The 22,957-nt window shown below is 38.0% G+C and overlaps 1 protein-coding gene across 1 annotated transcript; it reads right to left on the bottom strand.

Moving 5' to 3' along the window:
• Positions 1 to 18,845: 18,845 nt before the first annotated feature.
• LOC108724340 (protein PFC0760c-like) lies at positions 18,846 to 21,619 on the bottom strand. Its single transcript, XM_018450678.1, has 3 exons — positions 21,536 to 21,619; positions 19,429 to 19,796; positions 18,846 to 19,317 (listed from the first exon to the last, which is right to left on the bottom strand). The coding sequence occupies exons 1-3, from the start codon at positions 21,617 to 21,619 to the stop codon at positions 18,846 to 18,848; spliced, it is 924 nt and encodes a 307-aa protein (XP_018306180.1).
• Between the last annotated feature and the right edge of the window lie 1,338 nt (positions 21,620 to 22,957).

The raw sequence follows: 22,957 nt of genomic DNA, 5'->3' as shown, positions 1-22,957 counted from the left end.
ACGCTCTTGTTAGAAGAATAAATCGTCCGCAAACAAATCCTTTCGTTCGCTTCGGTTAGCAGAATCATGAAAAACGCATACAGGGGAGACAGAAATGAGAATGGGAGGAGGGAAATGAACAACTGGGTTAATCTCGAATGTCAACCGGAATTTGAAATGCCGGTAGGAAAGGGAGATTGGAAAAAGAGATAGCCGGGTTGAGGGACAGGAGCGAGGTGAGCCAGAAGGACGAAGGGACAAGCCACGTAACTCGGACGACAAGAAGCTAATAATTAGAACTTGGATCGCGCGCAAGAAAGATCCATCTATCCCAGCCCACCGTCTCGTAAACGCCTTCGTGTTAGTGTATAATGGATGAACCCCTCGGAAGGCGCGGTTATTGATTCTGACGGCGATTAAAGCCGCGGACGCGTCTTTGTCCGTGGACGCGAAAGCTCGATTATTCAATGGCGCAAAAGTCACGGACTTTCGTCGCTAGACTGCTTTCTTTTTACGTCCGCTCCATGTTTTAAATATACGTACTTGAACAGCTGTCGGCATGATTAGAGCGTGTCCTGTTTGTCTGGGGTGAATGTTTAATCGTCTTTTTCCCCGCTCAAGCGCGATCGAAGTTGTTGTTCCACTTTCGACTCGCTCGAAAGCGATGTATATTGCTTCTTCGATGTTTGGGGCTACTTCGACATTTGGGAAAATTGGATATGAATATTCATTTCGAGTTTCACGCGGGTCGGATTACTTAAACATCGGGCATGCTTAATTTCACGCCGAAAGGGGGTTTACAGGATTAATTTAGCGGCCTTAGCACAGAAACAGAATGAATTTTCGCGAAGACAAAAGGGACGCGTTGAAAGCAGGCTGGATCAGCAAAGAGATCGTAATTGCAACTTAGATTGCGCGCGAGAAAGACTTGCGAAACGCTTCGAGTTGCTCGGAAAATAAGACACAAACCGATTATCGTGCAAATACAATTTATCCGTGACTGGTGATGGATGAATAACTAAAGAAACAAGACGTTTTCAAAGTTCTTCAATTTATCGAGTCCCACGATTAACGATTAAAGTAGAGAGAAGTAATGCTATGTTTACGATATACGTACGTAACACACGAAACTATACAATCTAAAGGGTATATTAGTGAATAAACATAACTACATTTGAAAAGATACAGCGTCATATGAGACATTTGTATGTGAATTTGTAATTAAACGATGAAGAAAACATAACAATGTAACCAATATCTCTCTCATATTGTTCACTAACTAATTCAAAATGCAAATGATATGTAATTAATAAAAATATGTTCATCTCTCTATTGCCATTAATAATATGAATGTTTAACTAATTGATAGATGATCAATTATAGATAATTGATAAATTATTTCAACATATTTTTCATAAAGAAAGAAGTTAAAGAACACTCGAGAGATTAGTTACTGTCGATCAATCAATTTATCTCTCTGAAACTGGAACGTAGAGAAAATATTTATTTCGTGAATAATATTTTTATCCGGCAAATCGTTTTGTTGTTTTCAACAAAGTCCACTAGGACACTCGGTGAACAGTTCGTTCTTCGGATCGACCAGAGAAACATGTCAAGAGGTTTAAAGAGAGAAGCTGCTACGTCGAACAAGTACGAGAGCACGGAACTTCCCATCGGTGCTAAATTATGGATGGTCCCAGTGGGCGCTGGGCTCCATAGAAACTCTCATGGAAGTGACAGGGTCGCTCGCCATCCATGGCACATGCTCATACGACCGAATTTACTTGCACCTAGAAGATAGCTACCTCGTACTTTCCTCTTCGATCTCGAACTTTCGTAACCGCCAAGTACTAGCCGTAAGTTCCATTACAGTAGAAAGTAAATCGACAGTTAGTTCGCACACGACTCACGTTGATAATCTAATTTCCGTTATATTGGACTAATAGCTTGGCAGAGTAACGATGTTATTACACATATATATGCATGAATAATAATTTTACATTTGTTAACCTATGCAAACTTTTGTGCAAATTATTAATTAAGTTTACACTGTTAAAAATTCAAAATATTAAATTATATATTATCTCTCTATTTGATTTATTTTTCATTACATTTTTATGAATCTCCACTGCTCCTATTCAATATGTCGTTAATTTAACTAAAACAATAGAGTTAAACAATTTAACTCAAGAAAATATACTAATATGACTCAAATTATATGGACGTTTGCTACATAAAGGTTTACTTTAAAACTAACCGTAGAAATGGATTCATTTACATTTTAGCACACATGGAAGTTAAAAATAACAAAATGTTATTTAACTCGAGAGATTGAATTATCATTGCTCCTTTGATATCTAATAGTGTCATATTTGAACATGATCAAATTATTCAAAGTGATTTAATTAAGATTATCTTCCATAAAGATGAAAGAAAAATAAGGAAATACATTTGTATAATATTATAACAGAATGCCGAAAGCGTATTTCGAAAATTTGAGATTAAATTTCAACATTACGCGTAATTCGCAATTGTTACACAAGTTGTTATCTAATCAAATATTAATTAGATTTCAGAAGATCCTAAGCGAGAACGCTCGAGGCTAAACTCCGTCTCTGGTTGTCTAATAATCGATATGTCGCGTTGTTAAGAGACTTTCACAAGCGATATCGACAGTTGCACGTCGGAGACCTTAAATAGCATTTGTAAATAAGTACTCCCACAAGGAAGCGAGAATCAAGGGAATCAGCCGATTATTCAAAAATATTCGCGACATTCAATTATCACACGTGATGCAACGGAGAATCGCGAGACGTTGTCGCAACGGCCTCGTGCCACCGACTTGGTGGATATATACGTATAGTTTAAAGCGCTTTTAGCTCACCTCGAATGTTCTTCCCCAGGGTATTTTCCCTGCGAGCTCCTCATACTTCCACTCTCATGCTGGCATGTCGCCGCGAAAGTACCCCAGGGCTACGCATAGTTTTACAAATATTCCGCTCCTTGCCGCTGAACCGTTAATATTCCTTACGGGGAGTGAACGTATGAGAGCGCATGCATGCCCGGAATTAAAATTGTCCAGAGTAAAGACGAAGCCGCATAAAAGGAATTTTTACTCGAGCAAAAAAAAAATAACTTTATCGCAAAGCCTGGAGAAATTCAACAAGTCCTTTCTTTCCAATCATTTATCAGCTTATGTTAGATCTGTCCAAATGAGATCACTTGTCAGCTTACACTATAGATCTGTCCAAACGAGTAATAACTACTTCAAGTGTCCTTAATTTTCCTCAATTCGAAGTGCAGTGGATTCTCTCATTTACTGCATTTTGTCAACCGAGATACATAAGAAATGCCATTAAGCGTCGACCGCGCGGTCACCTGCATCCCGCGACGTGCTCGCGAGAGATGACTGATGGAATTAAAAAGTTTTCCGTCGGGACGCGTCCCGAAATTAGCTTCATGGACGTGTATCTCGGTAGAGGAGGAATAGAAAGGAAAGGGAGATAAAAGGGAACGCGTCGAGGAATTCGGTACGAAAAGGGGGACACGATTGTATTAAGCAAATCGCGCTGGTTCAAGAACTTTGTTTAAATCGGATGTGAATTATGAACGATCCCGTTGGGTCGACGGGCCTACCGGGAGCTTCGGCCGAATGACAGCGACGCCGAGTATTTACGGCACCCCTGTGACGGGACTTGGTTCCATTGATAAATCTGCGACTGTGTGATCCTCCTTTTTTCGGACCTCCTACGACCTCTGGCGCAAAGATACATTCTATCCATCCAGCGAAACAAGCTAATTCCCGAGATGTTCGTTCTGATATACCGCTTTCTTGGCTTAATTCCCCAAAGTCTGTCGTTTAATTTAGTTCTTATTACAGTGACGATGTATCTCTTAATCTTTTTAGGTCTTTCTCCTTATTACGTCCCCTTTTACTTCTTCTATTTTTCTTTCTTCCCTTAAGCGAAGGAACATATCCGTTTTCATAAGAGTATCTGTACGAAAAGTTTGTTTGCAAGACGAACGCTTTAAGCTAAGGATCAGTTTATTCTTATAATATTATGATCGGCTCATTTAACTTTCTTAACTAACTTCAGGGAGAACTTTTTTTTATGTTAAGCAACGGATTAGCACAAAATTAAATTTTGTATACAATTCAACTTCAACGGAAGTTATATTCAAGATATTGAACAAAAAAATTCCAACTTTATCATTCATCATCTTATTTTCACAGTTTCGACCTCGTTAAAATGATACAGGATTACATGATAGACAGTGGTCAGCGCCACAAACTCCCGCAAGGCTGTATTCAAACCACAAAAGTAAAACATCACGAATTTACTGCAATTTTTCCAACGGACAGGATTTCCGGGAACACTGAAAAGTAATCCAGGAAATAAAACCGAGTGGTACGTTAGTAAACTTGATGCCGTGCGAACGTATACGTTGCAAAAGTCCTACGCATATACAACCAAAAAGGAATACGACGGCTGGGCTTTTCTCTAACGCGCGAAACACTCGAAATAAAACGCGCCAACCATTAAAAATGCTCGTCCCACGTAAGGATGGAAAAACAAGAAAGTCGCAGACATATTTTATTTTAACTCGCTGTGCTCGTTTTTCAATCCTTTGTGAAAGGAAAACTTCAGCTACCTGACACCAGCCAACCACCAACGTACACACGCATGATCGTAACGACTTTTCCATATTCATATTTCTTCGTCGTTTCGTTATGATTCTGTGTACAAAACGTATTTCAGTGCTGACGAAATTACAAAAGTTTCTTCTACTGCAAGCCGCACAATGAAAGATCTTTTTTAATTTTGATAGCTCAGTAAATTTTTCAGTTCGGGATATAATCAACTACATATTCGTGTCACGTAATAACGAATTAACATTTTTTTATAATACCACAAGTGTATAATTAAAACTTTGTACAACGGACGGTTAACTAGAGAGACGAAGTATGTAAAATGAAAATTACACGCCTTAAGAATTTAAATGCACGTTTAAACTAAAAATTATCCTTTCTATCAGATAATAAAGATAATAAAAAGCAGAGAGACATATGTTGCAGATTACTGAATTTTACATTCGGAATTCGTACAATTATTTCGAAAGCATCGCTTTTTTCTGCCTCTATCGTATCCGCAGATACTCTCAGCGATATGTTAATGAAAACCGAGCTAGAAAACGTAAAGGATTGGACTTCCAGGAGTCGGTATAAAAGAATGGGGAGACGACGAAATGGGAGGATAGACAGCCAGTCGTGATTCAAGACGCCCAGCGTGCCATTTCGCGCGTAAGAACGTGCGCGTGAAAATGGCCAGGATTTTCCTCGGGAATAATTCAGCCAAACGGTGCCGCATGGCTGAACTTCGGCGAATGGAAGGGAAGAAATCACGAATGTAGTTTCGTGCCAGCGAGCGGGACATTGGACCTCTGCCATATTTTTTAATTTGACGGAGTGTTTTTGCTCCATTCACGACCAAAGTTCGCGACGGTGTTCGTTCATATCGGTAACGCTCGCGAAAATCATACTCGCGATCTGATGTGCAAAAAAGAAAGAAAAGAGAGAGAGAGAGAGAGGGAGGGAGAGAAAGAGAACTAACGGTGTGTGCCCACTGGAGTGATTAAGCACGGACTCAAAATTGACGGAATTTCTCGTATCACCGCGCTTCCGCCATTAACGAGATAGTCCAAACTTTCTAAACTCGCGTTGGCGGAGAAACTTCGCTTTTCACAATCTCATTTAACCTTTAACAAATTAATAATAATTTCTGCGTCGTTATGTTATACGATATTTTACATTATCGCAAATTTGAATGAAATATATGTATATTACATAAATAAATCGTCAACTGCAGAAAAAGATACACACGTATGTCCTGTCATTCAAGTTCTAACAAATTTGTAGAAAACAAAGATGCGACCAAATATTTACTTTAAAAAAATTGAAGAAAATAACAATTATGGATGGTGTATTGATTGTTTACGATACAATTCTATCAACATCCGAGACGTCGCTAAACAATTGATCTCAAGACTGCTCTCCGCCAAACGAAGGATAGACAAACTCACGATATGAATCGTATTTGAATAACTAGCTTCGGCAGAAGTTTGACTTGACCTCCATAGGAGCGTCGTTACCCAGCATGCACTTCTCGAAACTTTGGCAAGCTCATACAAAAGTGCCTGTATCGAACTTTCCACTGTCTTTCGCGTATTGCGATCAACGACCAGCGAGCGATCCGAGTCTCACAAATACTGACGAAGAAACCAACTATCGATTCTGTGCACCAGCAAGAAATAATTTGCTTGAAAGTTTTAAATTGGCATAGTTGATATTTTCATTGGTAACGTCAACAAAAATTGGTAAACAGCATGGAAAACAATAATTTTAGATAAAATATAATTAACCTGTACAACTAGATGATAACTTCGGTCTCTAAACGTGATTAATTAGGTTTAATGTTAATCATTTATAAACCGTTGTGAGCGTTCTAATTGTTTTCGTAAATTTGTTTAATAACAATTATAACATTCATAATCAATATTTATAATTGTACAATTAAAATAAATTAATTCAAATAATAATAATCGATTCGTTAAGTTTGCTGTGTAATCAATTGGTGATTGTTATCAATATCTATCGAATCAAATTCTTTGAAAATATACATATCAAATCTACTCGTGATGTATTCATAATATAATTATCACACATATACAATTAATTCATTAAAATTATTTAGTATTAATCACTTTCATATTCTTTATTATTAATTATTTAAATAATAAATAAGCTATAAATAAGATAAAGATGTAGAGATTGATAATTATATACTGGCAATATTAATTCTTATTAAATTACAAATAGAATTCTTTATTATTAATTATTTTTCTTTATTTGTTCGTTATTATTAATTATTTAAATAATAAGTAAGCTATAAATAATATAAAAATGTAAATTAATAATTATATATACTGCCAATATTAATTCTTATTAAAATACAATGTAAATGGAAATATAACAGCTCAATAGAATTAAAAATTGAAATGCAATAAATACCAAAGAGCTATTCGAGCCAATCGCTGATTGTATTATGCGAAATTAAACGTAATGTCACAAAAATAAAATTACATTAAAATCTAAACATACGTTTCGATTTTTAATCTAGTCATCCTCAGTAATAAAAAATAAAATAAAATACAAAATTGTCACCAACTTGTCAATACATGATTATACTGTTGTATTGACAAGTCGGTGACAATTTTGTATTTTATTTTATTTTTAACCACTGAGAATGACCAAATTATATAAAGATCGAAACATTTGTTTAGATTTTAATATAATTTTATTTTTGTGACATTACGTTCAATTTCGCACAAAACAACCAAAGTTTGGCTCGAATAGTCCTTTAATATTTATTGTGTCAATTATTATCATCATTTTCATTTCTTTACTATTGAATCAACATTATCTTTTTCCTATATTCTGCACCCCGTTCTCTTACTTAAAACATTTCTATATATATCGATAACGAAAAAATTTGTTAACATCAATTTCAATTTAACCAAATATACAGCTACGAAAAAAATATCGTTGATTTCATCCATAAATGGTTACGTTATTCACGTAAATATTCTATTACAATACTCGCTTTTGATGTATCATCGCCATTTCGCCTGGTTGTATTTTCTGAAACTATATTTTCTACTGCAGCCTTTTGATGTACGATAGTCGCATAATAGTATCCATGCAAGAACAAATCGATCTATCTAACTAAAACTCGATGTTAGTTTTCATTTCGTTTAAAGTGTCTTTTTCTGGTCACCACCATGCTAAAGATTTGTAGTCCCGTTATATTTAATTCCTTTTTTCCGTATCCCTTTTAGTATCCTTTGATCGCCTTCCGTTTGCCATTCCTTCGCCAAATCCCTCCCGTATCGTTTCGAGAGAACGTAATCTTTCTTTCAATACCAAGCGTCCGTTTATCTAGATACACCTACATCCTTTTTCCTTGATGTCCACGCTTAAGAATTATCCGGTAAGTATAAGATGTATAAATTGAGTGTGACGGTTCTTATATACAATATAAATTGCTTCCTCTTCGATTGATCGTACTTGCTATATTATAAACGCGAAAGTTGCGAAGGGTAAGAAATAAAATTCCATTTCAAACGATAACGTAATTCGTTACATCTATAAAATTAAAAATTTTAATTGTTAAATCTTGAAAAAGTATTCATTAATAAATAATTAGGAGAATTAAATTTTACTGACAAAACGCTTTTAATTTTAAAACTTATCTAGCAACTCTTCAAAAATAAAGGTTTTTTTATATAAGGTACTTTGTATATTCCCCTCTTTCTCTCTCTCTCTCTCTCTCCTTTACTGATAAATTAATTTTTAATTTTAATAGAAAGTAATTTTTACTCAAATTAAGAATTAATTTACCAGAATATTGCTTCAAAGTAAAAAAAGTTCTCGTATTTGCCAACATTTTCATTAAAGGGTATTAACTCTGAGTTCGTTAAAGCATAGCTAACATATATATTCGGAATAATAGCTGATTAGGAGAATACGCAGTAAATCTGCTCAACCGTTCGTATGAGGATTTGCTGCCCGCATTCAATGTTTAGTCGTACCCGGATATCAATTACAGCCAAACGTCTAAAATCAGTTCAATCAAACCTAGAATATTATCGAACTGTAAAGGGCAAAACTACGAAACGTTATGAATTCGACCACGATGGGAGCCAGACGGCAAACTGAATCCAACAACGACCGACAATGAGTGAAACTTGCAGACCGAGCAGTCTCTATATACAAGTAATTAGGTTCTGTCTTGTTCTTATCCGTGTACGATTCCGCATCTTTGAGAATCGCCCACTGCGATGTCTGGCGCGCGCTTTGTTATCGAGACAATAATTCCACGTGAATATCCTTGTAGGAGTACCGCGATGTAATAACGGTGCTGTACAAACGGCAACATCTACATCTTCCTTTGCGCTCAAGCTGTATTATGCACGCAAATACGTAAGCCAAATTTAGTTCACGTAGCACAATCCAATGTAGCAATCTATTTATCATAAACCGTGTTGGGACTATATAAAATGTCTTTGCCTCGAACCTCGACTGTGTGACGAGATCAGATTTGAATAGAAATATGAACATCATATTTATTCGGTATTATGTTGTAAAAATTTTCCCGTCAAAGTTTTGCTTCATTTAAATACATAACGCTTTTTTTTCAATTCCTTATGTTAAGCGACGATATTTTATCTATCAACAATTATAATTTCTAATACAAGAAGAAAAATGGATTACAAGAATTCGCGAATAAATTTCTTCTAATAAGTTATACACAAAATTCCTTGTTCAAGAAATATAACAGATATGCGCGACTCGATGTAAGTAATTCCATGATGGTGCAAGCTATTAATAATAATAATAATAAGTAACTCCGATACGCTCGATACGTTATATTTCATTAGTTTTTGACAGAATACGACGGTTTTTTTTCTCTCCTTCGGAACAAACTCGGTCAACTTCATTCGCGAATAGGCGATTCATTCGATAGATGGCTCGCAGAGAGCATGCCTGTGATGTACAAAGCGGAATTATTATTTCGAAACATTTGCATCACAAAGTGCTTTATCGTTCGCCACGCCGGCGCTCGTGAAAGGGAGAAAAATGTAGCTGTGCGCGCGTTCGTCACGGTTCCACTGTCTGCAACACTTCACACCGAGATGGCACTGGACCGTTTGCATTCGACCCAGGCTCAACTCCACATGAAAAATGCATCCGGCGCATACTGTCATCGCGACGGGCCGAAATTAACATCTCGATTGTGCGCGGGCATGTTATAGATTTCATTAACCGGCCAGCCTCAAACGGGTGGAATAAATGTGATGGATAGATGAACGCCCGACAACGATCGATCAGAGGAAACCGATGCGGTTTGAGAGAGAGGATAATTCCGTTAACCCGATCGCGCGGTACTTGGAAACAACGCGGGATTTAAATTGATCGATCTAAATTGCGAATTTTAGATGACGATACTTTTTTTCTTTTTTGTCACATCGAAAGACTTTTCCACGTTTGTCTGCCAGGCTCCAAATCAGTCCTCGTTGAGTAATTGATGCTTGAGTTCGTAGCGTAGATTGATCTCGTTCGTGAATATTGTGTGATGAGATCGCCGTTGCCAAATGATAAAGCGAAAATGGCATATTAAGATGTAATATTTATACTCTTTTTATACGCGTCTCTTCGATTTAGGAACGAAATGTTTTAGAAAAGCTTCGTTCAAGAAAACTTCCTTAAAAAAATTAAATAAATCTTATTCGGTAAACAAATATTACGAAATAAAAGTAAAAGGACAAAATAATTTAAATGTTAAATCGTCTATAAAAAGGGAATCCAAATAAAAAGGTTTAATTTATAGCAATAAATTCTTTTAGAATTCACTTTAAAATTATAAAGAAACTATTAATATATGAAATTTTCTTGTGTATGTACAATAAATAATAAGCTTCTTTGACATTTTCGCGATGGAAAATCTATTTGAAACTGATTAAAATATCTAGCATGAAAAATGTAATGCAATGAAAACTAAAACACATCTTAAAAGGATATATTTGCAAAAATTTACATTTAGTATTATTAAGAAGCAAGATCCGCTTTGTCCGAAAATAGAATTATCTCTATTAATTGACATCTTAAAAATCCTCTTATTTAGGAATAATTTATTTGAAGAATATTTATACATTCCTTCTCAATAAACAGGAATAGAATAATTAAATATATAAAATAGCAACTATACTTGCATTATTATAAAAAAAAGCATAAAGCGGAAAATCGTAGAATTAAAACAGTGTATGTTACACATATAATAATTATGCCTATTGCAATATAAGTCGTTCGATGCTTTAAACGGATAATTTATAAAATACATATGCTGCTTTGAAATCGGTTTAACCTACATTCTCATAGTGCATCACTGGGTCAAAGTGTATCATTCTCGAAACGAAAAACACGGTCAGTATGCATGTATTTTCCGCATACGTACGCGCATACAATCGACATAGAAACCACTAATGGAATCAGTTCGTTAATTTTGCCACGCTTAGTAAAATCTATACACGTTATATCCATTTACATTCATTTAGCTCGGAAGAATCATGATACACTTAATCTTGTTCATTGTAATATATATATATATACATATAGGAGAAACATTGATATATATATATATATTCAATATTTCTCCTATATATGTATGTATACATATAAAGATCAGATATTTCGTAATAACAAAGATAATTAAATATAAAAAGAAAACAAAATAAAAAACAATATAGTAAAACATAATTATTAAAATATTCATTTGAAACAATAAACCTAGATAATAACGGCGAGCTACTGAACTAATAATTCCATAAGTAATCATTAGGATTCGCTATATAATAGCAGAGATATTAAGGAAGGCCACAATATATACACTGGCCATAATATCACCTTCTCTACAATATAATGCGCATCTAACAATAATAATCAATTGCGTTCCTTGTACTATATTATCCATATTATATTGACATCTCGATATTATATTATTACTCTTCGTAAAAATAGATTATTTATCTGACTTTATGACTTTTTTAATCTCTCCAATTACATTAACGTGTTAGATAAATTTAGTGTATTTAAATACTGTGTGGCTGTGACTCGATTATGCACGCGTAAGAAAATAGAGCAATACGGTGGGTGCGGTTCACTCGACTATGGAGCGTAACCACTACTTCACAGTGAACGGCCAACTCGGTCGCTTTAAACATTGTCCGTAACTACCAGTATTGCCCACGGAGTAAAAAAAGCTACAAGCAACCAGCCTGCTTCCTTTGAAGAATTAATGTCCCGGCTGTATGCTTTCCGATTGATCCGTGAACGTTTACCTTGTTATTCTGGATTCGATATATACCATAATTGTTGTTTTTCTCTGTTGATAAAATATCTTATTATTCCAGCTGGATTCGGTATACCATAATTGTTATTTTTCTCGGCTGGTAAAAAATACAATATATGTAAGGATATGTATAAGTATATATCTTATATATGTATACCTATATACTATATATACTTAGTATTATCCTTCTTTCTACCCTTTTTTTTAACCAGATCTCTGATAACGATGTTCTAAATAACAATGAAATATAAAAATCTGAATTTTTTCATGTGTTGATTCTGCATATGATTTTCCCTGTATCACTTCTTGTTGGCAGATAATAAATAGTTTAAAATGAAATTTTTTTGACGAGAGAATTCTGAGAAAATCCATCATTTCACAACTTTTCACATGCATCAACATAAAGTAGAACTTGTTGTCTACAATTGCCAACAATTGCTACCTGAGCGCACATTATTATTATATACATCATACATTATTATACGCACTTTCTACATTGAACTTTTTTTTTCTCAGTGCTACTTACTGTTCTTTGCGGAAAATTCTTCGAATCAAATTTTTCCAAGTATAATCAACGTACGCGGATACTTCAGCTCGTAGAGCACCAATTTTACAACTCGATCCGGCGTAAAAGCTTATGGCGGATATGAGAATCGCAATAACAGTATACGATGCTAGCGGGCGTTTGCGCGAATTATGCGACGATACGGTAGCTTTAACTGATTAGACGAAATTTCGGCTTAATAACAAAATATGTTTCTCTTTACGACGCGGCGAACTATCGGCGCTGACATTTTTCAGCGTGTAAACGCATTCGTGAATTTCGGATATTAGTCCTTCACTGCACCAGCAGTATTAGATATTCGCCTGCATGAACGAGCGAATGGATCGCTCTCGGGCTGACTGCGGCCGGAAATCGATCCTCCTCGCTCTGTGGTATCCTGTTTCCCACATTCCTGAATTTTTATATCGCGGTTAGCAACCAGTAACCTGATTAAACGCCCCATATAATTTAACGGTGGTTCTCGGCCGACGAAATAACCTATCCTCCGGATCGCAATTAAGTATTAAAACGTAGAAATGGAGCTTGAAGAATATCCCTTTCTCTCGCTAAATCGCTTCATCCCTGAAGCTCATCGACACGATAATGGGACTTCACGCGTGATCAGTTTACTCACGTATTTTTTATTTTTCCTCATTATCGATCTCGCCGATAATTCGAGTTTATAGCTCGAAAATCGGCCGTTCCATTTGGTTTTAAGAGGATGATAATTGGAATTAAGCGCGCGTCTCATAAAACAAAAGAATTATCAGGTAAAAGATTAATCCTTTTTCATTACCGTCATTATCCTTAAAAAGAAAATATGAATTTTTATGTGACTTATTTTAACGCAGTTACACAGATAGTTTCGTTCTTTATAGTTATATTACTGCCTACAACTCTTTAAATAATTTAGATAATTTTATTATTACAACATTATCTAAGACACACCCTTTTTTAATCGTTTATAGGGCAGAAAATCGAGACTGTTCATGTAAAGTTATATAACAGGAAGAATATAAAAAATAAATTTTTTTATCAGAGAGGCAGGGTTTTTTTTTTTTTCCTTGTATTTTTTCTAAGTTGTAAAATATCTTAACATGATATAGTTACTTGCGTACCAATGAAAAAACGTAGAGTGATAAAACAATATATTGTGGTGTCCTATAAATCCTATAAATAAATGTGTATAAAAGGTTTTAATTTTATTTCTCTTATCAATTTTGTTGCATTCATCAGAACGTTTTTGTGAACGTTGCAAATGTACTATATCGCGCGTGTCACAATCAGAGAACCTAATATTTGATAACGTTAAATATTGATCAACAATTAGTATCGATGCTTGGTGATCCAACTTTCACGAAGCCATCGAAAGGAATTACGGTTACGAAATAAATATGCCATTTCGAATGTTCCGGTAGTTTGCATATCCGATATCAGCTCGCGCTTTCGCGCGTTCAAACAATATTAATGTTACAAACGGTTTCCGCGTTCGGCGGCGCTCAATCGACTATGCCTATCGGCTATCAATTTATTCGATTACAGCCACGTTTATATACAACAATCAATCAAGAAACAAAGAAAATATTCGCGAGGATCTTCGAGAGAATCGCATCAAGATAGAAAGAGAGAGAGAGAGAGAGAGAGAGAAGCAGGTCAATGCAACGAGCTGCAAGCTGAATATAGCACGACAGAGTCGGACATTAATTCGAATGTAAATTTTATCCGACAACACAAACGCCTACCAGATACGATCATAAATTTGAATAATATCAATATAGTCTCGATCGCTAAATCATACGCTGTCAAACGTGGGCGAGACGACTGACTGACGATGACAGTTCTCCAACACCTAACGGCACTTCTTGCGACAGTTCTACTACACAAAATATGTCACCTCCATTTTGATTAATCTATAGAGTCAATTTTCCTTAGAAAAACATCTTACTCGTTATTTACGATAAACTTTTACTTTTCAATATTAAAGTAAAAAAAATAATTGGAATAAACTTGTCTAACAAAAAATAATTATCGTCTGTATATAAAATATATTATAAATATTGTATATATTATATATATATATATATATATACATGTGTGTACGTAATATATACGCAATTATACATTTATATATATAGATAGATTATAGATAATATCGAAAATCAAATTGCATTATGTATCACCGGGACTTTAATCAATAAATTAATCGTCAAAGGATGATGTCGAATGACGACGTTTCCGGAAATACCGGCGCGTCAGCAGGTTTCGATCGCTCGTATTTCCATAGAAACCTGAGTTCGTTCAACACGCCGGAAGTGTCGCGCTCCATCCGGAAGTGTCACGGCAAGGACGAAACGACTCGGTCGAGCCGTCGATGAAAACTTTCTATCCCACACTCATTCCCACGATACTCGTCGAAAATTGAAAAAAGCATAGTCCTGCTGTCGTCAGTGGTTCCGACACGGAAGCGCCGACGAGAAGCCAACGATTTTACGCCGTCATTTGTACAAGTTATCGCGGCCTTTGTTGACCAAGGGTCGTTCTTCAAAATTATTAGGTGAAAAGGAAACGCCGCGCACCAACGCGACGTAGAGCGCGCATCACCGACAATATTTCGCGTTGACGGTTCTGATCGCGGTACACAGCAAGTGACTATAAAATTCAAAAAGGGCAGCAAGATGGAAAAAACAACAAGGAGAGAAAGAAAGAAAGAAAGGAGAGAATTTGTGACACAAACGGGACGATGACAGAATGCACTTTAAAATCTTGTCCTAAATTGAATCTACGGACAACACGTTCAAAGATATACCGTTGATCTAAAAGTTTAATCATGCAACCACAGTGCCACACTATGAAATTCTTTTTGTGTATCGATAAGAATAGTCGAAAAATTGTCAATAATTAAAATTTAACTTTCGAAACATTTTATTAAAACTTATGATTTATGTAAAGCAAAACTCTAATTTTGTTTGTATTTTCAGAAAGATTAGTAGAGTCGAGAAAACTTCCTACACACGCAGATGTAATTGAACTCTGAAATTTCACAATTGATATAGAGATGATGGATATAACTTTGGCTTTATATGTTTTCATAGAAACCAGTAAAATACAGAATAAGATAGCGTTTGTAATTTAATATTGGAAAAGGATGCAGGTTGTGTAAGTTCGCTTCAATATCCATCAATTTTTCATTATTTCCGTGATGAAAATAATGATATCACGTTTTCTATTCTTCAGTACTCTGCAAACATTTTATGTTTGCAATCTAAATAAGTGGTGTCCTATAGCATGACACATGTTAGAAAAGAAGAAGTATGGTACTAGAAACTGAAAATTCTACATTATCTCTGTCATCTTTTGATGCAAGCCATCCTTTTATCGCGCAGGAAGAAAGTGAATACAAATATAAATTGAAGAATTTTATTATCTCGTGTTAGCTACCGAAACTTGTCGCTTTTTATTACTGCACGTTTCAAACACATACGTCAATGTCAAAAAATAATAGTAATGCTTCAGAGGCATCACTATTTCTGTTATACGTTTTTAGTGACACTGCAAAAATAAAAACAGCGCGCGCAAAAGCATAATTTCATTCTTAAAATATTCAACATTCGGTATGCAATAACTCGCAAATTTTCTTGCCATTATAATACCGATCGAATGAAGGAAAAATTTAATATTTATGTCATCCAACGTGCAATGTTGATAGAAAAGCGATTCAGTAAACGCGGATAATCAAATAAAGATTTATGAAGCGTTCGACCGTACAACTCATCGTCTACGCAGACAAAAATATATTGCATATATTGTCAGTATGTATAGATGAATAACAAGCATTACGTTTATTTACCGCATAACATTATGTTTTCGAAAATAACAAAACGCCCGTTCAAACTTTTTATGCTTTCAAAATCCTTTGGCCACTTAAAAACCAATTTAATTCAAGCTCAAATAAATCTCTATCGTAAAAATATTAAGTAACATTTTGGATATTTTGACAAACTTTGGAATTTATAGTTTTTATTAACAAATAATAAAGAATAATTGTGTCTAAATAAAAAAGCGAAAAATATATTTATTTTTAAAATCTTTTTTCAACAGCAAAATTCATTGAAAATTATAAAAATATTTCTGGATATTATAAAGAATTAATGCCTGTATTAAAATAACAATGACATTCAGCTTGGAATTATTTTATGTAAACAAATTTACAATATAGCAATGTGTTTCACACAAAGCACGCACAGCGATGGATTTTAATCAACTTGATTAAATATTCAATAATATCATTATCGTCTCATACGATTATACACTATAATATTTTTGTTTGTTATTGTCATGATTATATTTTTGGATGCTAACTCTCGTTCAGCATTCAAAAATATAATCATGATAATAATAAACAAAATATATGAATCAATTACATTAAAAATAGAAAATGTCTGCTGAAAAAAAAATCAACTCCAATCTATTCAGCATAATCGACCTCGTCGAAGAAAAATCTGTTATTGGAATTGGATTCTTTTGTTTCGTGACACCTCATATATGAGTAAGATATTAATGTAAGAACGAGGAATAGGATTTGTTTTAAAGGAGCAGCTGCGGACGATTGATCTGTTTTGGAAAAATCTTAAATCACCGCGAACTAGACAAGCGTGGCAGGAGGACTACGCCCAGGCCCTCTCTCCGCCCCTTGAAAGCACTCCGACGTTTTCGCACGACTCCGTAGGAGCTTTCGGGTGGCTTTTCCTCAAGAAAAGTTCGGGGGAGAAGCAATTCATCCTTCGCCTCGAGTAAGGACACGGGCGTCGCGGAAAAATAGCTTCGGCGTGTATTTAACTAGAAGGGTTGAGCTCGATCGATTGATCGTTCATTTTTTCTCACGCGAATTGCTCGAAGTCACTTGTAAGTGAAACACACGAGGCTTCGTCTGGCGTTTCAATTGAAATCGGAGGCGTATTAAATTGATAATCAAGTTACAACCCTTATTAAAGAAATGAGGTTTTTCGCGATGTGTCTGAATCTTAACAAAGAAAATATGTGCGAGAAAATAACAGGTTGAAAATAGTATCGATTGAACTAGTAAAATTTATGCCAATCTTATGTAATCGATAGTAATAAATATAATAATCCTACGAAGCGCTTTGTAACAAATAATATAAAAATATCTGGATTTTTCAAAAGAAGATATTAAAAAAAGTCGAAAATAAATTTTTTATTATAGTAGAATATTTCTATATATCAAGAGAATCATCTACCTGAAATTTTATTCCGTAAAACACGAAAATCCAAGATTTCTCAAGCGTCACGTTTAGAAAATTGAGCTTAACAAGCTTAATTTTAGCGCTTCATAAGAATTATTGACGATAATAAAACACCTGAAGCGAATCTCTTCCTTAAATTCTATTTTTTAAGAAATGCTCAGAAAAAATCTCTATTTGACATACAATAAGACCTAAAAAGTTTACTATATGTGAATTTATCAAGTTTATTAACCAAATGTATGACTTAATCTCTATTGTTGTAATATGTAGACTTTTACTAAAAAATTATCAATAATATATCTTATCATAAAAATAAATATGTTTTCTTCCTTTTGTACACGCTCAGAAATATTCCTAGTTGCACACATATCTTATTGTACATACCATACAGGTATTTTCCAGAATCAGATATCTGATATACATTTGCATACATTTGAATCTGTACATTTGCATATTGAATCCGTACACATTAAAAAAAGTTTTAAATAAAGTTGGCAATTACATAATCTGTTTTTTAAAAATGGTTTTCAAAGTTTCATCGCGAGTGACTGAAAAAGCAATAATTCTGATTACAATTAAATCGATTTTTAAATTTTTTCTGTCATTACTGACAGAATGATCGTTTCATAACAGTAAAGTATTTTTATAACAGAGGTATAAAGTGGATTGTCGAAATATCAATTAATACTCTGAACAACTCCATTTCTTCATAATTCCGGCATACTAAATAAAAAAAGTTCATATTTAAATAGCGTGGTTTCGGTGCATGAAATTCAACTATCAAAGTTCATTTCGATTAATAATATTCCGGGTTTAATTAGCACGGAGTACCGGTCAGTAATAAATACCATAAAAATATATCAAGGTTGAAATACAGATTAAGTGATTACGGAGGCGTCGAACCAGACACACACAATCACGCGAGCGTTCCTTCGCGTTTGAAAAAGGCAATCGCGAAGAACGGCCATTTCCAAGTCACGCGACAATACGAAGGGAGTGGGCGATGGGGATAGCGAGAAGCATACTCACGTTGCTATGCCGGCGGGTGGGCACATTGCCCGCGGGCGTCGATGAGGAGCAACGCTGAAGGACGAGCTACCGTATCCCGGGCGTCCTATGTACCGAACACGAGGACTTGGCGCGCCGTGCCGATTTACCCGCAGCAGTCCCCAGTCCTCGCCGCGTGGACGTAGCGCACCCGCACATATCCCCGATGTCGTCGTGCACGTCGTCGTCGTCGTTGTTGCTGTCGTCGTAATCGTCGTCGTCGTCGTCGTCGTCGTCCTCGTCCTCGTCCTCGTCCCCGTCACCGTCGTCAACGCGATCGCGGTTGTGGTCGCCGTCGCGCACGTCGTCGTCCGCGACGTAACGTAACGACAACTGGTCGTCGACGCGCGCCCCGTCAGTCGGGTAATGACCTTCGGTAGTTACCCGGCAGTCGACCGCACTGCGGGTACACGTAGGCGAACGACCGGTCGGCCGGCAATAACCCGTAACACGAGGGATCGGTAGACGGCGCACCACCACACCAGCACCCACCAGACGCACCACCGACGGATATAGATAGCTTCGAGAGGAAGAGATCCGGACGGCACAACAGCACTGCTTCTAACGATTGAGGAGACGCGCGACCGTTGCCTCCGCTACCAGGTCTTCGACGGCCCGAGAAACGAGGAACTTCCGGGAGCAGCGACAATCGGGGCGAGCATAACTGCCATCTTCAACATCATCATCAGCGTGGCGAGGATCATCGACTTGGCCGTTATCATTAGCTGCATCTTGCTCGTCGCAGACGTCATTTTCATCGTCATTGTCGTAGTCATCATCATTGTCGTCATTGGGTTCCTCGGCAGCGGTGCGATCCTTGTGTTGACAGTCGTCGTAGTCGTCCTGGCAGCGATCATCGGCACCACAGTTGTCGTCGTAATCGTGCTCGCGATAATCGAATTCGCGCGCGACCTCCTGGGTCGTACCTTCGTCATGCTCGGGGGACGGGAATTCCGTGACACGGGCCAGTTTGCCATACCCCACGGAATCCAGCGGCTCCTGTCAGCCGCCAGATCGACGACTGCGGATTCTTACAGTCTCCCGGTGCTGCGCCGATGATCGGAAGTTCCACCCGACAGTGCGATTCGACAACTACCACCGCCACTATCAACGCCGTGCGCGCGGTGACAATTACTCTCTTCCGCCACCACTGCTCCGATCTCTCGATAATTCTTCTCGCTCTCGCCGCCCTTAACAGCGGGGTCCAGTTATTTGCGAGCGACGATGCGGCACGCGCGGCAGCCCGCATAAGCGGCAACCGCCTCTTCCACGAGGCCGACGACGATCATTCACCTAGAGAGCACCCACCACTACACCACTACCACCACCACTACCATCACCACCGGCCACCGCCACCCTGAAGCCACGCTGACCTCCTACTGACTTTCGTCTCCTCTGACACACCTTTCACCTCTCTCACCCCTTTCACCTCTGATTTTCTCACCTTCCCTCTGTTTCGTCTCCTCTATCTATCTCCTCTATCCTCGTTCTTTCTCCCGATCGGAAGCGTATCCATTTACCCAACCAGACGAAATGCCAGTAATCCGGCGGTACATGGCATTCCGATTAACATCGGATACCGCTTCACTTCTTTCATCATTCCAATCGTTGTTGCGAGCTTTCGCTCGCGGCACGACACATGAACCACCGTCACCGCGTTTTCAGCTTATATCGCACCACCCGCGATTGTTGGCTGGCCCGATATACAGCGCTCCACTATTTCCACTCGCGCTCCGCTGCCGCCTATTTCGCTCTCCCGGCGAATCCAAGTTGCTCAACTCTCCCTCGACTACTCGGTCTTCTCGGTCTCCCTCCTTAGTACCGTGTTTCACGCGCCTACGTGCATGCGTGCTCACGCACAATTACGAGAGCGCCGTGTAGGTGTGCTTGTGTACGTGCGTTAGTACGTACGTGCGTACGTGCGTATGTCACTCAGTCACACTCTCTCTGTTTCTCTCTCTCTCTCTCTCTCTCTCTCTCTTTTAGTGCGCGCGTTCACTTGATCCTTGCACCGCTGCGAGTCCTGCACCAGGAAGTCGTGTCGGTGCAGCAGGCAGGCACTCCCAGGACGTGTCTCTCTCTCTGGCAATGTTCCGACCGAGCAACCCACCTTAGCACTGACGCTCTGCCCGTTTCGGGGGGTGTTGTGGCGAGAACCGTGCCTCTTTCTCTCTTACTCTCTCCTCCTTTCTCTCTCCCTCTTGCCTGCAGACTCTCTCTCTCTTCCTCGCTCTCCTATCCGCCCGTCGAGTACCATCTCGCTTCTACCCCCAAGTTCTATCAATCTCTCTTTCTCCTTCCTGCCGTCTCTCCTACCCTACGTCGCCTCGTTCTCTGCTCCACGGTTAGAGTCTCTCTCCACGGTTAGAGCCCCGCCACACAAGCTACCCTGCGCCCCGGGAGCCAATACCAACCCATGTGGAAGCCCCGACGCGAGACGTCGGCGATGACTTGCGAAGCTGGCCGAACTTAGCCGAGCCACCACCCCTCTTTCCCACTTGTCCTAACACCCTACTGCCGAGGGTGAGCCAACGAGCACCCTACCACTCAGGTGCCGCCCCTGAAAGCTCGCCAAGCCCGCAAAACACGACGCGCGGCCATGTGGCAGCACCGACAGGACCGGCTACGAGAACGCTCGAGATGCACCGAGTCCGCACGATTTGCCCTCGATATAACGCGAGACCATGTGGAAACCTCGAGGCGGCGACGCGCCGACAGGAACGTACACGCGTTTATACCCCATTCTCTTCAGCCCTATGTAGTTCGAATAAATACAAGACGTTGCCGGCTAGATCGCGTGTTCTCGCAACACCCGCTTGCATGATTGACGCTCGCGCGATATCATCGTCTATTTCTGATTAACTTGCTTAGAGTGGCAAAAACTTTTTTGATTAACAAACTTGACATCGTCGCGCCAAGCACTTGTACGATTTTACGGCATCTTAATGTGACCTTAATTTTATTAAAAATGGTTTAGATGAGATATAGCTACTTCGTTATAAAAATAAATTGTTTTTCATTATGTTCTGTAAATATTTGCAATATTTGTTGTAAAAAGAGATTATCATAATTTGTAAAAATATATATATTAATAATTAATATTCAATTTCTATTTATAAAACCATCTGTAACGCAGTTTTGATTAATATCTTTACTGGAATCAGCATATCATCTGTTCAACATACGTTCTGTATTCAATACACGTTAATTTTGAAAACATTTATATTGATTATATAAAAAAAGTTTGCGGAATATTTTAGGAATATTCACTAATTACATTATTTCGTCTTTTGATGTAAATCATAAATGTTGCCACCAAGCATTGTATGATCTAAAATAGCTGCAGCAATTCAACGGAGGTGCAATTTTCCTCGTATATTACGTTCCAACTCAAAGGCCGAGTTCCATTACTTGATTACCGACTTTCTGTCGCACTCGCGTTTCAAAGCGGAATGTAAAATAGGGAGGCTTAAATCCTGTAAATACAGGAATCTCCGAAATACGCATTGCCAGTCGTTTTACTTCAGCATGCAGAATTACAGTAATAAAGCCGTTCAGCCGAGACACGAACGTATCATACCATTACATATTAATCCGTCCATCCCTCTTTAAATTGGAAACGCGAAATTTCCAAATACACTTCTTATCGCGGCACCATTGTTAACAGTGACTCGCCAAAGTGACAGGAATTCAGGCAAATGATTAATGAGACGATTATGCGCCAAAAAGTTGGCCGTTCACGTGGTATACGGTTCTCAGTAGAAATTCGGATACGGCACTGAACACGAGGTCTGCCGAGAACCGGCGAGCCACACCGTATTCCTATCCCTCTATTCCTCGGCATCCCTATCTCTATCTCCCTCGCCTCCTTTTCTCCTGCTCTAGTCTGTGTTCAGCAACCCCTCGTTTCTCCCCCTGGCCGCCCCATCGTTCTCTCCACGAGGTATCCTAGTCGATACTGACACTGGTGGTGCGAGGTCGACTCGTCAGAGGGTGCTGAAGGGAGTACAGAAATGGAGACGAAGCGCGGGGGATGACGCGAAAAAAAAATAATAAAGGCGCTCCCCAATCTCACCCCTTTTGCCGCTACTGTTCGAGTATATACGTCTCGTCAGTTCTCTCTCTCTCTCTCTCTCTCCCCCCTCCCTCTCTTTCTTTGT

The sequence above is a fragment of the Mycetomoellerius zeteki genome, unplaced genomic scaffold, assembly GCF_001594055.1.
Source record: "Mycetomoellerius zeteki isolate Tzet28-1 unplaced genomic scaffold, Tzet1.0 scaffold292, whole genome shotgun sequence".
Classification (NCBI taxonomy): domain Eukaryota; kingdom Metazoa; phylum Arthropoda; class Insecta; order Hymenoptera; family Formicidae; genus Mycetomoellerius; species Mycetomoellerius zeteki.
The sequence above is the reverse complement of the archived record's forward strand: the minus strand, read 5'-3'. Positions and strand labels throughout refer to the sequence as shown.

Coding starts and splice junctions, on each gene's coding strand:
- LOC108724340 (XM_018450678.1), bottom strand. CDS start 21,619: ATGCAAGCGGGTGTTGCGAGAACACGCGATCTAGCCGGCAACGTCTTG. Junction 19,797..21,535: donor ATAGGGCTGAAGAGAATGGG/GTATAAACGCGT, acceptor GGCGGCTGACAG/GAGCCGCTGGATTCCGTGGG. Junction 19,318..19,428: donor GATTGTCGCTGCTCCCGGAA/GTTCCTCGTTTC, acceptor TTCCTCTCGAAG/CTATCTATATCCGTCGGTGG.